The 15,391-nt window shown below is 45.1% G+C and overlaps 1 protein-coding gene across 1 annotated transcript; it reads right to left on the bottom strand.

The window, feature by feature from the left end:
- Nucleotides 1-10,666: 10,666 nt before the first annotated feature.
- LOC105694760 (pancreatic lipase-related protein 2-like) lies at nt 10,667-12,636 on the bottom strand. The gene is made up of 4 exons (XM_023431746.1): nt 12,612-12,636; nt 11,679-11,888; nt 10,930-11,086; nt 10,667-10,784 (listed from the first exon to the last, which is right to left on the bottom strand). The coding sequence occupies exons 1-4, from the start codon at nt 12,634-12,636 to the stop codon at nt 10,667-10,669; spliced, it is 510 nt and encodes a 169-aa protein (XP_023287514.1).
- Nucleotides 12,637-15,391: the final 2,755 nt, after the last annotated feature.

The following is a 15,391-nucleotide window of genomic DNA, read 5'->3' as shown; positions in this document are numbered from 1 at the left end:
CAAAGAGGGGAGCATGGAGATCAAAGGGAGATCCCAGTTTGGTTACAATATCTGGAATGTACGACGCAATTCAGTTTAGTTGTTGTCATATATAGCCAGAATTACGCGGCAGATCTTTCTAACAAGAGTTGCAGCCAAATGAAATGAATGTCGATGCTTGAATACATTCAAACTTTAGCTCTAATTATTCTCTTATTAGATCCTTTATACGTAGTCGTATGTTTAGAACCAATACTTTTCATCAATGTTTATTACGCACGTGCATAGAATAGTCAAAATTATGTGTTGTTATATGTAGGTAGTAGGGGTGATCTGTAGTATGCTCTCGATTGGTGTGGCGTGAAGTCGGGGTGCGTAACGTGTAGCGTGTTGTGTCTCAGTGGTCGCTCGTAGTTTGCTGGATTCCCATTCTTTTCCTAAGTCCTGTAATTGTGTCAAATTAGTGAAGTTATTTCTATGCATCCCTGTTTTGTATTCCAATCTCAGATTGTCGTATGCTAAATAAAGTAGTTTTTCGGGGACCATGGGGGTTTTAGTTTATGTGCAAGGGTGCAATGCATTGTAGTAGGAATTCTGTGATTGGTTGATTTGGGTTTTGTATGTATATTCTAATTTTTTGTTCTAGTATATTAATGTAGTCCGGTTCTTGGAATGTATTTTGGATGTGTTCTATGAAAACATCGAAGGAATTCTACTATTGGCGATGCATATCGCACCATTATTTTGCATTGTCTTTAAATGGTGTTGTGACGGGCCATTCCGTTACCAGCGATTAAATAGTGTGCCACCGCACCGGAAAGGCCCAAGGACGGCCGAGCGCCATATGGGACGCACCCTCGCAAGGGGTAGAGACAGTGTGTGGTAGCTAAGAGCGACAAGACGAAGTGTGTGAGATTCGACATCCTGTGCCCTGAGAACTGACGAAGCTCCAATTCTGACGCCCTACGGCGATCCGACGGGCCCCACCGAGGATCCGACCGATCCCCATGTCCAGAGTCCGGCCGCCGTTCCCCGACGCCCGATCACCGCCACGTGCCCCCCCGCCGACCGGCCATCATCGTTTCAGTTCGAGCGCGTAGAGTAAGATAGGAATAAGGTAAACTGAACGAATAGGTTAAGAGTTTGTGAGACAGTAAAAGTCCATCTACTTTAATTCGGAATCGCCGCGACGCGGCCGCTACGCAGCGACCCACGGCCCGCGCTCTTTCCCGCAGGAGCGCGAGCCTCCCGGGCACTATAGGAGGCCCAGGGAAATAGAGCAAGGGAGAGTCGTAGGAAGGGAAGAAACCCGCCTACACTCTCAAACTCGATTCGCAGAACGAGACCTCGAATCACTTTAGGCGCGAATTCGCATCTCCGACAATAATTCCGACAAGAGACGACACGAGCCGAACTTGTACCATCGTGTCGCCTCTCCGACCCGGGAGTTCGAACAGTAGGGCTAGAGTCATTACCGCAGCTACTGTATAACTCAAGTTGTAAACCAGTAGCATTAAATACGATCCCGTTTGTATCCGGTCTGTTCCCAATGTTTCAGATCTCAATCTACTGACGCCGACCGGCAGCCGACGTACAACGAATAAACTTTATTATTGTTACCAAAACCTGAGAATTCTTTACTCCACCCAGGCATTACCCCTCGGGGATACTCAAACGCTTCGAGCGGGCCGCTGTCGCGGGAAGAGACCCGAACGTGGATCGTGGCGTGCGAGGACGCCACCTAACCCGCACCCTCGAGTCTTATCGTTACAACATATTTACTTCTTCATCACGTTCGGTCAGCCACTCGTAACAAAAATCCAAAAGCAAGGAACGTAGATGCTCTCCCCACTAACATCTTGAGGATAAGATCCCGCATAAGAACTGGTGCGAAAAACCACGAGGATGAAAAGGACTGTCTGTCGACTATTCTTCTAACAGAGCGCACCTCTCAGTCAGTCTGTGTGACTGTGGTTCTCTGAAGAGCCGACCGTACCGTTAGTACAGTTGTGTGTTTCTGTACTGCGACATCCACGAGCCAACAGTGGGCAGGACGACGGCGTTACAAATTCTAGATCAGCGGGAGGATCTTAGGAGACTCCAACCTTAGGGCACGCTCCGGCTTGAAAGCGTTCACGTGCAGTTCATCGCAACCGGCTGGACGTAGGAGAGGTCATCGGAAATAAGAGCCTCTGCGAAGCCAAGGTACAGCTCCTCTTCAAAGAGCTCCACTCTTTCACTCTTTCATCACTCTATTTCGAATCCTATTCCAAATAACTAACCCGCAACAGAATTTGGTATTCACCTTCCGATAACGACTACCAAATTCTAACTCCTCACAGTATAAATCGCAATTCATTATTTGCCTTTTCTAAGACAGGTAAAGCATGCCATGCAAGTAAAGAATGTCGCGTCAACATTCTACAATCGATTTGCGGGCGTATGTTATTACACTTCCGTAAGCCGCTAGTGCGCGGCCTCAAACGCCTTTCCCTATTCTCGCGATATTCGCTTATCACAGCATATTCTATGCGCACCTCGCCCTACATGTTGTGACGGGTAACTCGTCACCTTAATTACGCGCCACGGTTCCGATAGGGTCACCGAGCACCGAGGCTGCCGCGCGGCCGAGCGCCGATGCCACCGCGCCGGCGCGCCCGAAGGACGCCGAGGAGCGGCGGAGACGCCCGACGACCGAGCGGGAGCCAACTTCCGTCCCGAGATCTGAAGGAGAAGCACGTGTTTCCTGGTGCCCCAAGGAGGTTCGATGCCCGATCCAACGACGCCTGTTCCTCACTCATCGAGGAACTAGGCCCCCTCTCGCCGTACCCGTCGGCATCTTCCCGGCTGCTGTCTGCTCTGCCCCGAGACCGGACCCCACTCCGACGGACTGCTCGGCCTACGCTCGACACCGCCGCCGCAGTTGGCCATCTTCCCTGTGACCTCGTGCACCATGCGGTCTTACCCGCTCTCCCATAGTCAGTATAAGATGGGATTCAGGCAGAATTAAGGTAGGATAGAATTTAGGTTAGGCCCAGTTTAATAATAAACCTCCGTTATTTAATTCGGCGCTCACATCTCTCTCTCCGCGCCCCCCCCCCATCCCCTTCTCCGTTACAAATTGGTGTCTAACTAACAACCCACAACACCCTTACACCGCTCCTACTCGCAACCTGAATCAGAGAAAGACTTGAAAAGAGAAACGGGAGGAAACAGAAAAATAAGATAAAATAGAAATATAGAAAAGACATAAAAAATTGAGAAGAATAGAAAAAAAATAAAGAATATAGAATACAAATATAGGAAAATAGAAACATAGAAAAATAAAAGATATATAATAATAGAGAGCTAATAAAAAAAACATAAGACAGTAAAATATAAACAAACAAATATAGGGACATACTAATAAAAACAGGACTGTACATCATACAAACGGGAAATAACACAAGGCAGAACTTCGAGAACGAACATGAACGAAACGGACTTCACGGGAGAAACACCATAGGACGGCACGGGGTCAGAACAAAATAACAGAACAATACACTCAGACGTGGCAATTACAATCGAACCTACCGATGGACCGATTAATTTAACAGGTCAGAACACACGAACAAACACAGACGACACATAAACCAACAATAACCCTGACAACAAACTAAGACGGGAAAAACAAGAATCACATAGAAAGACTAAACTCCTACAGGACACACTAGAACAGCATACAGCAAAGTTATAACGACTGGAAATCACACGACACAGACGACGAAACCTCACCCCACCCGAATTCAGCATTCTTAATTCGGAACAAACAGGACAAAATGAAACCAATAACCCACTACACACCCACGCAACAGCCTCCCACGGGATATCAATTACATGCGTACCCGCACCCCAAACACACACCCTGTAACGTGGTAAATTTTTGCCAATGATTGCTTTTTCACGAATTACAGGGTCCAAGGTCCGACGGTCATCGATCCGTGGGTAAGGGAATGAAGACCTATCGCTTTTTAAATTCTAATTGCGTCTTTTGTTGCAGGTTAATTTAGCGATCCACGGGAACTCTCCCCATTTCTGTAAGGGAATCAATCATACTTTTCGGAGCTCCCGGGTGTGGTCTCGAGCACTCGCAAGAATATTTGGAATGAATATTTGGCGAAGTTTTCGAGAGCTCACCGAAGTTCTGTAATTTGTAGCGAGACTCCGGTGGTCAGGCCAGAGTATCAACACTGACGACCTCTCGGAGGTCGCATAAATGCGCTGCCGCTCGTCGCCCCGGTTTCAAGAACAAAGCCGTCGAGGAAGCAACGATGAGCATGTCCAGGGCTGGCGACACCGATCGCGGTGCCACGGCCAGGCCGTCGGACTCACCCGGAGGGTCATGTCGGCTCCGCTACACCCCTTAGTGGCCTTGCCTGTGGAGGCGGGCCGTAGACGGGCCCTGGCGGCCTGGATACGGCCGCCCGTAGGAACACCGACACTACCCTGCCAGAAGTCGGACCAGGAGGCGGGGGCTCCCGAAAAGACCTTGGCTACCACCAGGCGAGACAAGGCGAGGAGAGAATGCCGTGCACCGGGAAGGAGCAACGATTTCCGGGCCTGGAGAATGACGCCATCCTCACCGGAGTACCCAGGGCCTATTCTATGTTCTGTCCCGGGTGAGCCAGAATCCTCCGGAGGGAAAAATTTCGGCCGCCGCGAACATCTCGGCGCGTCGGGGCCCGACGGGCCGCCGCTTGCTACGGCCGTGTCATCGCCGGCAGCTCGACGCACGCGGGGCTTGCGCCGTTGCCCAGCAACTGCGCCGCCCCACTCGCGTTACCGCAATCCCCGGCCCCAAGAACTGTGACAGCGCACGCCGAGTCCGCCAAACTCAAGATATTAAGGAGCACCTCGACCAATTAGCGGTGCCAATTAGGATTCGCACTAGCCAGCCGAATCCCTACTTAGGACAGCGCAAGGAGAGCTCCGATATTCTCTGCCTGCGACCGTCGGACCGACCGGATCAACGTTTCAAACAGTTTTCTTGAAATCGTGATTATCTGATTTGTCTGATTGTCTTTCGTCACCGAGGACCGAAGGACTTCCCAGTTCAGCGAGGTACTTAGCCGAGGGGCCGGCGAGCGGCGAAGAAGTGTCTAAGTCGAAGTAAGTGCCACGTGCTCGATCGAGGTCCCCATTCTTGAGATAAATTCGAGTCGCCGAAAATTTCAAGAAGCCTTAGGGACCGGATAGTGTCGCGTCGGTGAGCAGAAGCGTACCGTAGAGTCGGTCTCCGTAAGTCTCACGCGGGGTCTTCATCTTCATTAGTCATCTTCCGGTTTGCCCTGTTGGGGCCTACGGCGGATGGAAATCGGGCTTTGAGTTAGCCTCTCGGGAAATCGCGGGATTCCTCAAGCGGACACAAGGGTGACTTCTTTTTCTTTACGTCGTATCCCATGATTTTCTATGCCCGGTAATTTTCTGTCGCGCCATTTTGAGTAGGAGCGCGCAAGTCGGAATTTTCTATTTTCTGGCCGTAAAACTTTAGCGTTCTTTGTCTGGCGGAGATTTGTGAATGGATTTGGTCTCCACCGAGACAGTTTTTCGAGAGTATTAAATTCCTCTGTCCTCGCGTGGGTTTGTGAAAGGTTTTGACCTTCGCGAAAGGAGTCGGATTTTTTAGATACCTTAGCTCGGTTGTCTCTCGCGAAAATTTGTGAACGGTTTTGATTTTCGGCGAGAGGATTTCTCTAGTGTGCGAATTTAGTCTTTTTGTCGCGGCCAAAATTCGAATCATAGGATTGTCTATTGTCTTTCCCTCGGGGTTGGAGGCGAAGAAGCTGTGCGGCGCCCGCGCGGCCGCTCGTGTCCGTGACCCATTTTCTCTCCCGGAAACCCAATTGTCTTCCCGTTGTAATCATCATTTTTGCGTTTAATTTTGAGATTAGCTTTGCGACTCGTCCGTCGAGTAATTTTTGTGATTAAAGTTGTAAAATTTAGAAGCCGAGAATTATCGAGATTATGTCGAGTAATTCAGAGTAGCCTTTTGTCGCGTAACGTCAATTCCGGCAGTCCATGTAAGCAACTGCATAGGATTGTCCTTATGAACTAAATTTCAGCCTTAGCGACCCTTTCTTTTTGAATTTAAGCCAAACTTGTTTTCGAGTTTCCCGATTCGGACTTTTCTTACCCTTTGTCTTTCCCGGCGCCGAGTAGCCGTGGATCTATATTTTGTATTTCCCGGATCGAGTTTATTGCGAACCGCCGCGCGTTCGAATTTTCTCGTTTCGGATCGGATTTTCTTTGGGGCGGCCTTCCGTCGAATCCTTTCGTCTTTCTTGTAATTATCTATTGTCAGCGGGCTAAATTTTCGGTAACTGATTTTTCTAATTCTTTTATTCGAATAAATCTGTTAAATTTTCATGATTTCTGTATTTGATTTCCTGAGCTGCATTCTTCAAATTTTTCCGATTTCAGTTTTTGCCCAATTCGTTGGGTTTTCCCCGATCCCGTAGTCTGATCTTACCTCACCCTCTCCAAACCTGGCGCGTGCGCTCTGTGCTAGCCGGCCGCTCCGCGATCATCGACGAGACGGAGATCGGTCGAGCCTAGCCTTTTGAGTTTGTTTGAGATTATCGAGTTTTGTTCGAGAGTTTTGCATTTTTGAGATTGTCGAATTTTGTTCGAGTTTTGCATTTGTGAGATTGTCGAGTTGTTGAGACTATCGAGAGTTGAGAGTTCGTTTCTTTGGCCTCCAGAAAGGTCTGGCGCTCAGCTTCGTGTCTCGTTCCTGAAACCGGGAAATTTTAGAGTGGCTCGAACGGATCCGCCTAGACAATCTGGCGAAGGTGACGAGCGATTGTCCGGGCACTGCGAGCCCGGAACCTATCCCCCTTCATTCATTCATTCATGTCATTCGTCACCATCCATACATATACTACACCATGACAGGAGCATCACGTGTACATACCCCACACGGCGATCCCCTTAACCAACCAACAAGCAAATACCACGCGCGCGCGCGCACACACACACACACACAACCCTACCCACAATACAATACTGCACCTACAGAAACACCACACCCACACTACACAGACACCCGACTATTACAAAACACACTCCCACCGCAACGCACACAATGGACACAATCATATACAACGCCCCAACATACACACCACCATACCCATTGTACAATAAACCACCGTTCCACATTATTTGTAACGATAGGACTCGAGGGCGCGGGTTAGGTGGCGTCCTCGCGCGCCGCAGTCCACGTTCGGGTCTCTTCCCGCGACAGTGGCCCGCTCGGAGCGTTTGAGTATCCCTAGGGGTAATGCCTGGGTGGAGTAAAGTATTCTCAGGGTTTTGATAACAGTAATGGAGTTTATTCGACGTCCGTCGGCTGCTGGTCGGCGTCAGTTGATTGAGGTCTGAAAGCGGAACATTGGGAGCAGACTGGATACAAACCGGATCGTACTTAATGCTACTGGTTTACAACTTGACTTAAACGCTAGTTGCGGTAATGTCTGTAGCCCTACTGTTCGAACTCCCGGGTCGGAGAGGCGACACGATGGTATAAGTTCGGCTCGTATCGTCTCTTGTCGGAATTATTTTCGGAGATGCGAATTCGCGCCTATAGTGATTCGAGGTCTCGTCCTGCGAATCGAGTTTGAGAGTGTAGGCGGGTTTCTTCCCTTCCTACGACTCCCTTGCTCTATGTCCCCGGGCCTCCTATAGTGCCCGGGAGGCTCGCGCTCCTGCGGAGAAGAGCGCGGGCCGTGGGTCGTCGCATAGCGGCCGCGGCACGCACTAGTTAGCCGGCGTCGCGCTTGCGGGAACCGGGCACCGGGCTGCGGGGCCCGGCCGTCGTGCTGTGCGAGTCATGTGGCTCGCCCTCGGGCGCCCTGGACCGAGGCACACGGCTCGTTACATATTAATACATGGACAATTTCATATTCGGGACATACACATGAAAACCTACACACTTTCCTGAATACAATACGACAGCTACAGTTACTTATTACTTACAGTTACTAATTAATAGACAACCAATTACTACATAACATTTTCATATTATTTAAAGATAACGTAAAACAGTGGTATGACATACACCGTCAACTTTGGAACTCCTTTGAAGACTTCGAAGAACACATACAAAATACATTCCAGGGACTAGATTATATGGACATACTGGAACAAAAAGTACGGTCGTACACACAGAATCGAAACCAACCGATTACAGAATATTTACTACAACTGCAAACCCTGGCTCAGCAACTCAACCCCACCGAAAAATTACAATATATAGCGTACAATAACCTAAGATTGGAATACAAAACAGGGATACACAGGAAGGATTTTACTAACCTGACACAATTACAAGATTTAGGAAAGGAATGGGAATACAGTAAGTTACGGGCAAGACAAATAGAACATATATCACGCCCAACCTACAAATCAAGATACAACACACCACACATTACATACCCTATCCCCAATTAAACGACATATCTGTCACGAGGACACTACAGACCACCCTTACCACCCACACCACGAACACCAGCTATTACGTTTCGACTAGAAAACAGCAACAACCAAGCAATAGGTTATTACTGTTGAACACCGGGACATTTTATACGAGGATTCCCCAACAGACGACCACAAAACGAATAGGACCAGGGAAACGACAGAATGGAAGGGCAATAATGGCCGAGTCACTTCCCCCCATAGAAAACTAAGCCCAATACACGAAATATCATGCGCACGTACATACATGCACATACAGAAAACAAGAATAGATGGTTCCTACCAATTAAAATCGTGGAATGCATAATAAATGCACTAGTGGATACAGAGGCAACCCACATGTTTATTAATAAAACAATCGGGGAACATCTTCAAAAATTTAAAGCTATCAACAGTCCAACCCTCAAACAACGTAATCACAGTCGCTAACGGACATACAACCACAATCGAATCCATTATACCAATTCCCATTACTATTTGCAACCAAACACACATTACCAACACAAGATTGGTATCAGACCTAACGTACAACTGTATCCCAGGAATGGATATACTAATGAACACAAAAATGACTATCGATTTCAATACCAACACGTGGACCCTACCAGAGAAACAACACATCCGATACCCCATCGAAACAAACCCAACAACACTTTCCCAACTAGTAAAACACCTTAAACACCATGAAATCCAAACAAACAGGAAACCCGACACATCCGTGGATAGACCCAGAACAAATCCAACGACGCACCAAGGGACAACAACCAAAACTAAACGGAAATTCAGACGAAAGAGACCCAAACTAACACGGAACACCTAAACACCAACAAGACACGCAAAAAGCTAACTAATACACAAAATTATAAACCGATAAAACAACGTGCGTACAGAACATCAAAACACATTAAACAAGCAATACACAACGAGTTCCACAAAATGTTAAAATACGATATAATAGAAAACTCACACAACGAATGGTCCAGCGCCATCGTTATGATTAAAAAGCCGAACAATACATACAGATTCTGCATCTACTTCAGAAAAGTAAACGTGGCTACACATATACATGTGCACTGCATCGCTTTTGATTTCATTTCAAATAGAATTGTTCAAATTCAATATAAAACGACAACTTAATTCTTAAGGTGATTTTAAAGGGTAATTCGATACATTAAAATGTCAAAATATTTATAAAACTTTTCTACAAACTGGGTGCACTAAATCTTTTGAAACGTTAACACGTGAGTAAGTAGTAGTACGACACGCAGTATCTGCAAAATCCCCCGGTCCCGCTAGCCTTTCAGCCGTCACGAAATTTCTGTCCCGAAATTCCCGGAATCCCAAGCAAAATGCCCCGAAATCACGCGCACATTCCCAAAGTTAGGGGCCCGATGACATTACGTTGCATTCGATGACTGCCGTTTACTAGTCGAAGGCTCTCGAAGTGTCGGTAACATGTCTGTGCAGGAATCTAGAACCAGCCCAGTGTAGCTACTTATAGTATTCGGTAGCGTCTCGAAGAAACTCAAGCATGCAAGGCACATTTCGCTCATCATTCCACACCGTGAAGTAGAGTGAAGGTTCTCGCTTCAATGCATGTGGCTCGAAACTCTACTAAAGTTTTATATTCTTCTAATCGATGTATGAATTGAAACAATGCACTGCGCTACTGACGTTTACATTTATATTGACTGCTGGGTCGTACTACATTGGGAGTTGTACTGAATAGCATATTCCATATGTCATTTTAGTATCATGACTGAAGAGATCGAAGTAAAACTTGAGAAGTCCCCTGAATTGATGATTTTGGTAACTCTAATCTATTGTAGAGCTATCTGTTTCATTTAGTGTCAATTAAATGTTGTCTCTGAAAGCTCGCGCACTATAGGTGCTACCTTCATTTTCCATTAACACAGAAACTCCCAAGATACTGTTTTTTTTTAATCCTTTTCACGTTCAAATTGACGATTCTTGGTTACCAAGTTGTTTTAAATAGCTGTTAAATCATCCTGAAACTTTTATTTGAAACATTGGAGCCCTCGAGAATTGTTTAATGACAAAAAATATGGGCACTAATTTGGTTCCGGTCTAGGCAACATTAAGAAATGTTTTCATTTAAATCTAAACTTTGAATGTGTCAGGATATTCTTTGTCATAGAAGACTTACGTTTGGCGATTAAGAAATCCCTTCGAGTTTGTTTATTGTTCTAAATCGTGTGAATTGACCAAGTCCCTGAATACTCATGCAGTATGGTGTATAGTTGAGTGTCCGTAGGTAGAATGCACCACGAGATCTGCTAAAAATGAAAAAAACGGGAAATGATTAAAGACCAAGGTAAGTACACTAATGTATCGATGTTCGTTCTGATTTGTTTCATGAAAAGTTTAGAAATGATGGATGAAATCTATTTTATGTTAAAATTAATATCGATAACTAACCTAATATCACTAGCATCTCCCATCAATGCATAGGATGTCATGTTACACTCTCCATGCAGAAAATGTTTCCAAGAATCACATTGCAAAGCCTTGAATCCCGAAGGTCGTAGCACAGATTCAAAGTAGTAAATTGGGGCTCGACTATGGGAACAAACCACTAGAAATAAATAAAGTAATTTACACATTTTTGCAATTCTATTTATTTAAATGTTTGACGACATATCAATGTATATCTTCGCGTTGCATTTGGATGTTCAACCAAATATAGGTATTTGTTATTTGAGAAATAAATGTAGAAATACAGGATAACAAAATATTAGGTAGGTTGTTATAACGATAGCTATAACACGTGAAATATTTTTTACCGTTTTATTTAAATTATTACAATCTATTACTTGTTATTCATGAAGTAATTACAACCTTAGTCTGTAAGATGAAACTGACTGAATTAGAATGTTACAAACATATAGCAAATATATTGATATCACTGTTATTATAATTATTACATTGTGATTCATACGTATGGGATAAATACACAACTAACATACGTTGTTAATAAACATGGAATTTTAATAACGACTTAACAGAAAAGTATTGAAATGAGATAAGTTACTATGTGAGGTAATTTTTAAATTGAATTAAAATTTTAAAGAATGTTATTAATGTTACTTTAATCTATTTTTATTAGCAAGTACGTTGTAAACATTTGCATTCGATGTTAAAAAAAATTATTTGAAGTAATTTCTTACCATCGCAACAACCTGATTGCTGGAAGCCCCCGTTTGGATAAAAATCTGCATGGCCGATACGACTTCTGATGCCAAGAATTCCTGCACACGTGTGGATTATATCAACGTACACGGCGTCGCTTTGGTGTAAACGATTCGTGGAATCTTTTGCGATGAACATTGGAAGTGCCGGGTCCAGTCCTGTAATAAAGTACGCTGTTTTCCTACCAACTACATCATTGAGTACATCCTTCCACCCTGATTTTTACTTTTCTATATTTATTTAGCCCAGAAACCGTGCGTTTCTAACATTTTTAGTCAATTACAGTAACACGTGTAAATTTCGTACACGTATATTTTCATGCGTTAATAATGTTTTGCTTGGTAAATTATCACTGATTCTTATTTAGATAATGAGAATTCTCTTTCGAAGAAGATAAGTAAATAACGTATTAATATTAAACAATATCATAAGGTGACATGAACTAAATTGTAAACGTATTGAAATCAATACAAATGTAAAAATGACATCTACAGCTTAATAATGAGCATAACGCATTATCACTTGTATTCGGGACTACGCTTTTGGATGTAGTACATCATATTTTAACATGGTTTATGTTATGACGTAGAATTTTATTCGGATAAAAATGCCGCCACTTAAGGGGGTATCGTAACAGCTTAACCCCTTAACTTGTGCGCTCGAGTTAATTCAAGCGTGCTAAACAGGCCAAACTGTGCACACTCGAGATAATTCGAACGGCGTTGTATATTATGCTACTATAATTTTTCACGCTCGAATATACTCGAGAATTTTATTTTTTTACCAAGACAATGTTCTAGCGTTTTTTTCACATACAAAAAAATGGATTTTTTTGCCGGTTTAAAAAAAAAGTCAAGTTTTTTTTAATAGCCATGGCGCCGAGAGGACCTCTAGGAAGTCGAGGACCTCACCTGGAGCATGCATCAGGGGCAACATTTCGAAATTGGCGCGGATCCCGCCAACCGACCCAGCGGGCCCCCCTCAAGCGTCGATCCTGAACGTCGCAACTGATGCGAGTCGGATGCATGCCAACTCCCCGCCGGCGGCCGATTCCCGGAATCTTCTCGCCGAGGAGCATTATCCATCGAAATTCGAGCTCCTATTTGGGCCACCTTTACGCTTAAATGGATCAATGAAACAACATGGAACCTTCTGGAAGCTCTGGAAAAGTCTACAAAAGCCGGAGACACGAGGGCTACGATCTTCTTCGCTCATTAGTCTCGCGAGTGCCCACACCGCCAACATCGACGTCTCTCTGCCAGCCCAGGAAGCCGAGCCAGAGTCCGGAGTAGTCATCGGCAATACCGGGCTGGTGAGTCAACAAGCGAGCCGACAAGATTACAATTTCGTGGAAAAAGAACTACAAAGAACGAGAAGGGAGGAGCCACGCACCGCCGAGAGGAGGGGATGCGGAGCCGACGAGGCTCAGGGCCGAGAGTGCTCCCGTAGGGCCCTTCACTTCTCGGCTTGAAGCTGGACTCTAACTGCAGAGCGGAAGAGGAGGTTTCCACATCCGGTGTGCATCGGATCCAATGTTGAACACAGGGAGGGACGAGGGAGAAACGTGGGCCCACCGCTGCGCCTTGTCGACCTAGCATGACCAGGAGCGGTGAGGAAGACCTCAGCAACTTCGCCTCATAGGGACAGGAACCCCCTTGGAGGCAATGGACTCCCCGACTTCTGCATCTGGGACGGTGGGCTTGGATGCAACCATGCAGGGAAATCTTGGAGGAGGACAATTTTGGGACCTGCTGCTTGTACCTGAAGACATGCCCCTGGAATTCGAGAACGCGTAGTCAGCAATGAAGCTCGGCGCGCTAGGGTAGGCTGGCGCCGAGCGAAACACCTACGGTAGGGAAAAACCGTCAAATTCGGCGAATTGGTCGCCAAAAACCGCTTTAGACCCGGTGGAAGAGGAATTGGGGTCTGCGGAGCTCGAGGACCTAGAAGACTCGCTCTCTTCGATTCGGACCACCGAGCTGCCTTTACGTATTAGAGTCTAGTGCTACCTAATAAAGTGTTGCCTTTTTGAAAGTGCTAGCTATCTGATGAGGACATAAAGAAAACGATCGACGGAGACGACGAGGAGAGCTGTCGGCGTCGGTCCCGTGTGAGCTTTGATCCGGACAGGGATTTGGTTACTTTTGTGATTTAGCTTTGCGGATTCCTTGTGAAAAATGTCAAGTTAGGACGGCCATTCGGGTCAGATTTTACTGTAGAATACTTCCAAGACGATTTTTAATACATTCAGTGCCGAAACAACTGACGAGTAGTCGTAATCCGATCGTGGGGCGTATACGTCCCACGCGGCACGGAACGTGTTAAGGATGCGAACTGTCTGTATTGAGTGATTTGTGTTGGAGATTTTTTGGGGCGATCTTTGGAATAGATTTTTGGGTTACCTTTGTTAGGGATTTGAGTGCCCGTACTAGAGTCTCGGCTATCTAGAGAACCGTCGTACCTTTCCCATACAGGGTCTGCGGTCGAAGAGCCACGCGGGCCGGTGCGTCCAGTAGGCCCACGTGTTCCGCACGAGGAACTATTATACCTTGCGTATTGTTCAGTTAATTACGGTAACGAGCAAAACGGCTGACTTATGTTTGAGTTGCCTACGTAGAAATTCGAAACGCAGCCTGTGAGTTGTTAAGAGTCCGAGCTATTTTTCGTTAGTCGACGCCGCTATCTCTCGCGAATGAATTCGATGTACTAAATTTAAGTTTTACCTAATATAGAGTTCCATTGTCTTGTTTTGAGTATCTTGTGTTAGTTCCCGTCTGTTTATATTGAGCTGGGAGACGCGGGAAGAAGTGATAAGAAAAACAGGGGAGGAAGAAACAGAAGGAGACAAAAGTGCAGAACAATTATGTGCGGAAAGCGAGCAACGAGAAAGTAGAAGAGAAAGAGAAATAGCGGAAGAAGCACAGGAAATAGAAAGGAAGGTAATAATACAGTGCTTGGACCTGGCAAACAAACTTAACAATGAAAATGCAACTTTTCTAATAAATTCGACTATGGTAATGGGTGAACTAGTGAAAAAATTACTAGTTAAAAATAGTTACCTGGAAGGGGGAGCGCATGCTTTGAGTATGGAAATGTTGGGCTTTCAAACAAAAATGATATCGGAACTGAAGAAGGCGGAAAAAACGGCAGAACTAACAAATGAAACAATAGAAGAAATAAGAAAACAAGCTGCGCCTACATATGCGGAGAAACTAAAAATAAATACAAAGGTTATAAGTCCAAAGGCAATAAGACCAGCTAAAAACGTAATAACTATCTTCGCGGAGGAAGGAAAAGACGTAGACGCAAATAAAACAATGAAAAGAATAAGATAAATAATTAACCCGAGGAAAAGTAAGATTAGAATAAATAGTATAAGGACAATCAGAAACGGGGGTGTGATAATTGAACAGGTGATACACAGGACGCACAATACATCTTAAATAACGAAAAGCTAAAAAGTGAAGGTATGAAAATAAACTTGCAGATTAGAAGAAAACCAAAAATGATAATTTACGATGTACCGAAAGATATTGACGAAGGAAAAATAATAGCATGCATAAGGAAACAGAATGGAAATGAATTAGAGGGAATAAATATAGACGAAGAACTTAAAATAGGATATAAAACAGGAAAAAGAAATGAACATACAGCACATTGGGTGATAGAGGTGAGTCCTGAACTCAGAAAT

The sequence above is a fragment of the Orussus abietinus genome, unplaced genomic scaffold, assembly GCF_000612105.2.
Source record: "Orussus abietinus isolate OABI.00-Male unplaced genomic scaffold, Oabi_2.0 scaffold166, whole genome shotgun sequence".
In the NCBI taxonomy this organism is placed as follows: domain Eukaryota; kingdom Metazoa; phylum Arthropoda; class Insecta; order Hymenoptera; family Orussidae; genus Orussus; species Orussus abietinus.
Note: the sequence above shows the minus strand (reverse complement) of the source record. Positions and strands in the feature narration are given on the sequence as shown.

What these genes read in the sequence shown, in the direction of transcription:
- LOC105694760 (XM_023431746.1), bottom strand. Translation starts at nt 12,636, where the DNA reads ATGTTGCCCCTGATGCATGCTCCAG. An exon ending in GCAATCAGGTTGTTGCGATG is followed by an intron (nt 11,087 to 11,678) that starts GTAAGAAATTAC and finishes ATTTATTTCTAG; the next exon opens with TGGTTTGTTCCCATAGTCGA. An exon ending in GGAGATGCTAGTGATATTAG is followed by an intron (nt 10,785 to 10,929) that starts GTTAGTTATCGA and finishes CATTTTTAGCAG; the next exon opens with ATCTCGTGGTGCATTCTACC.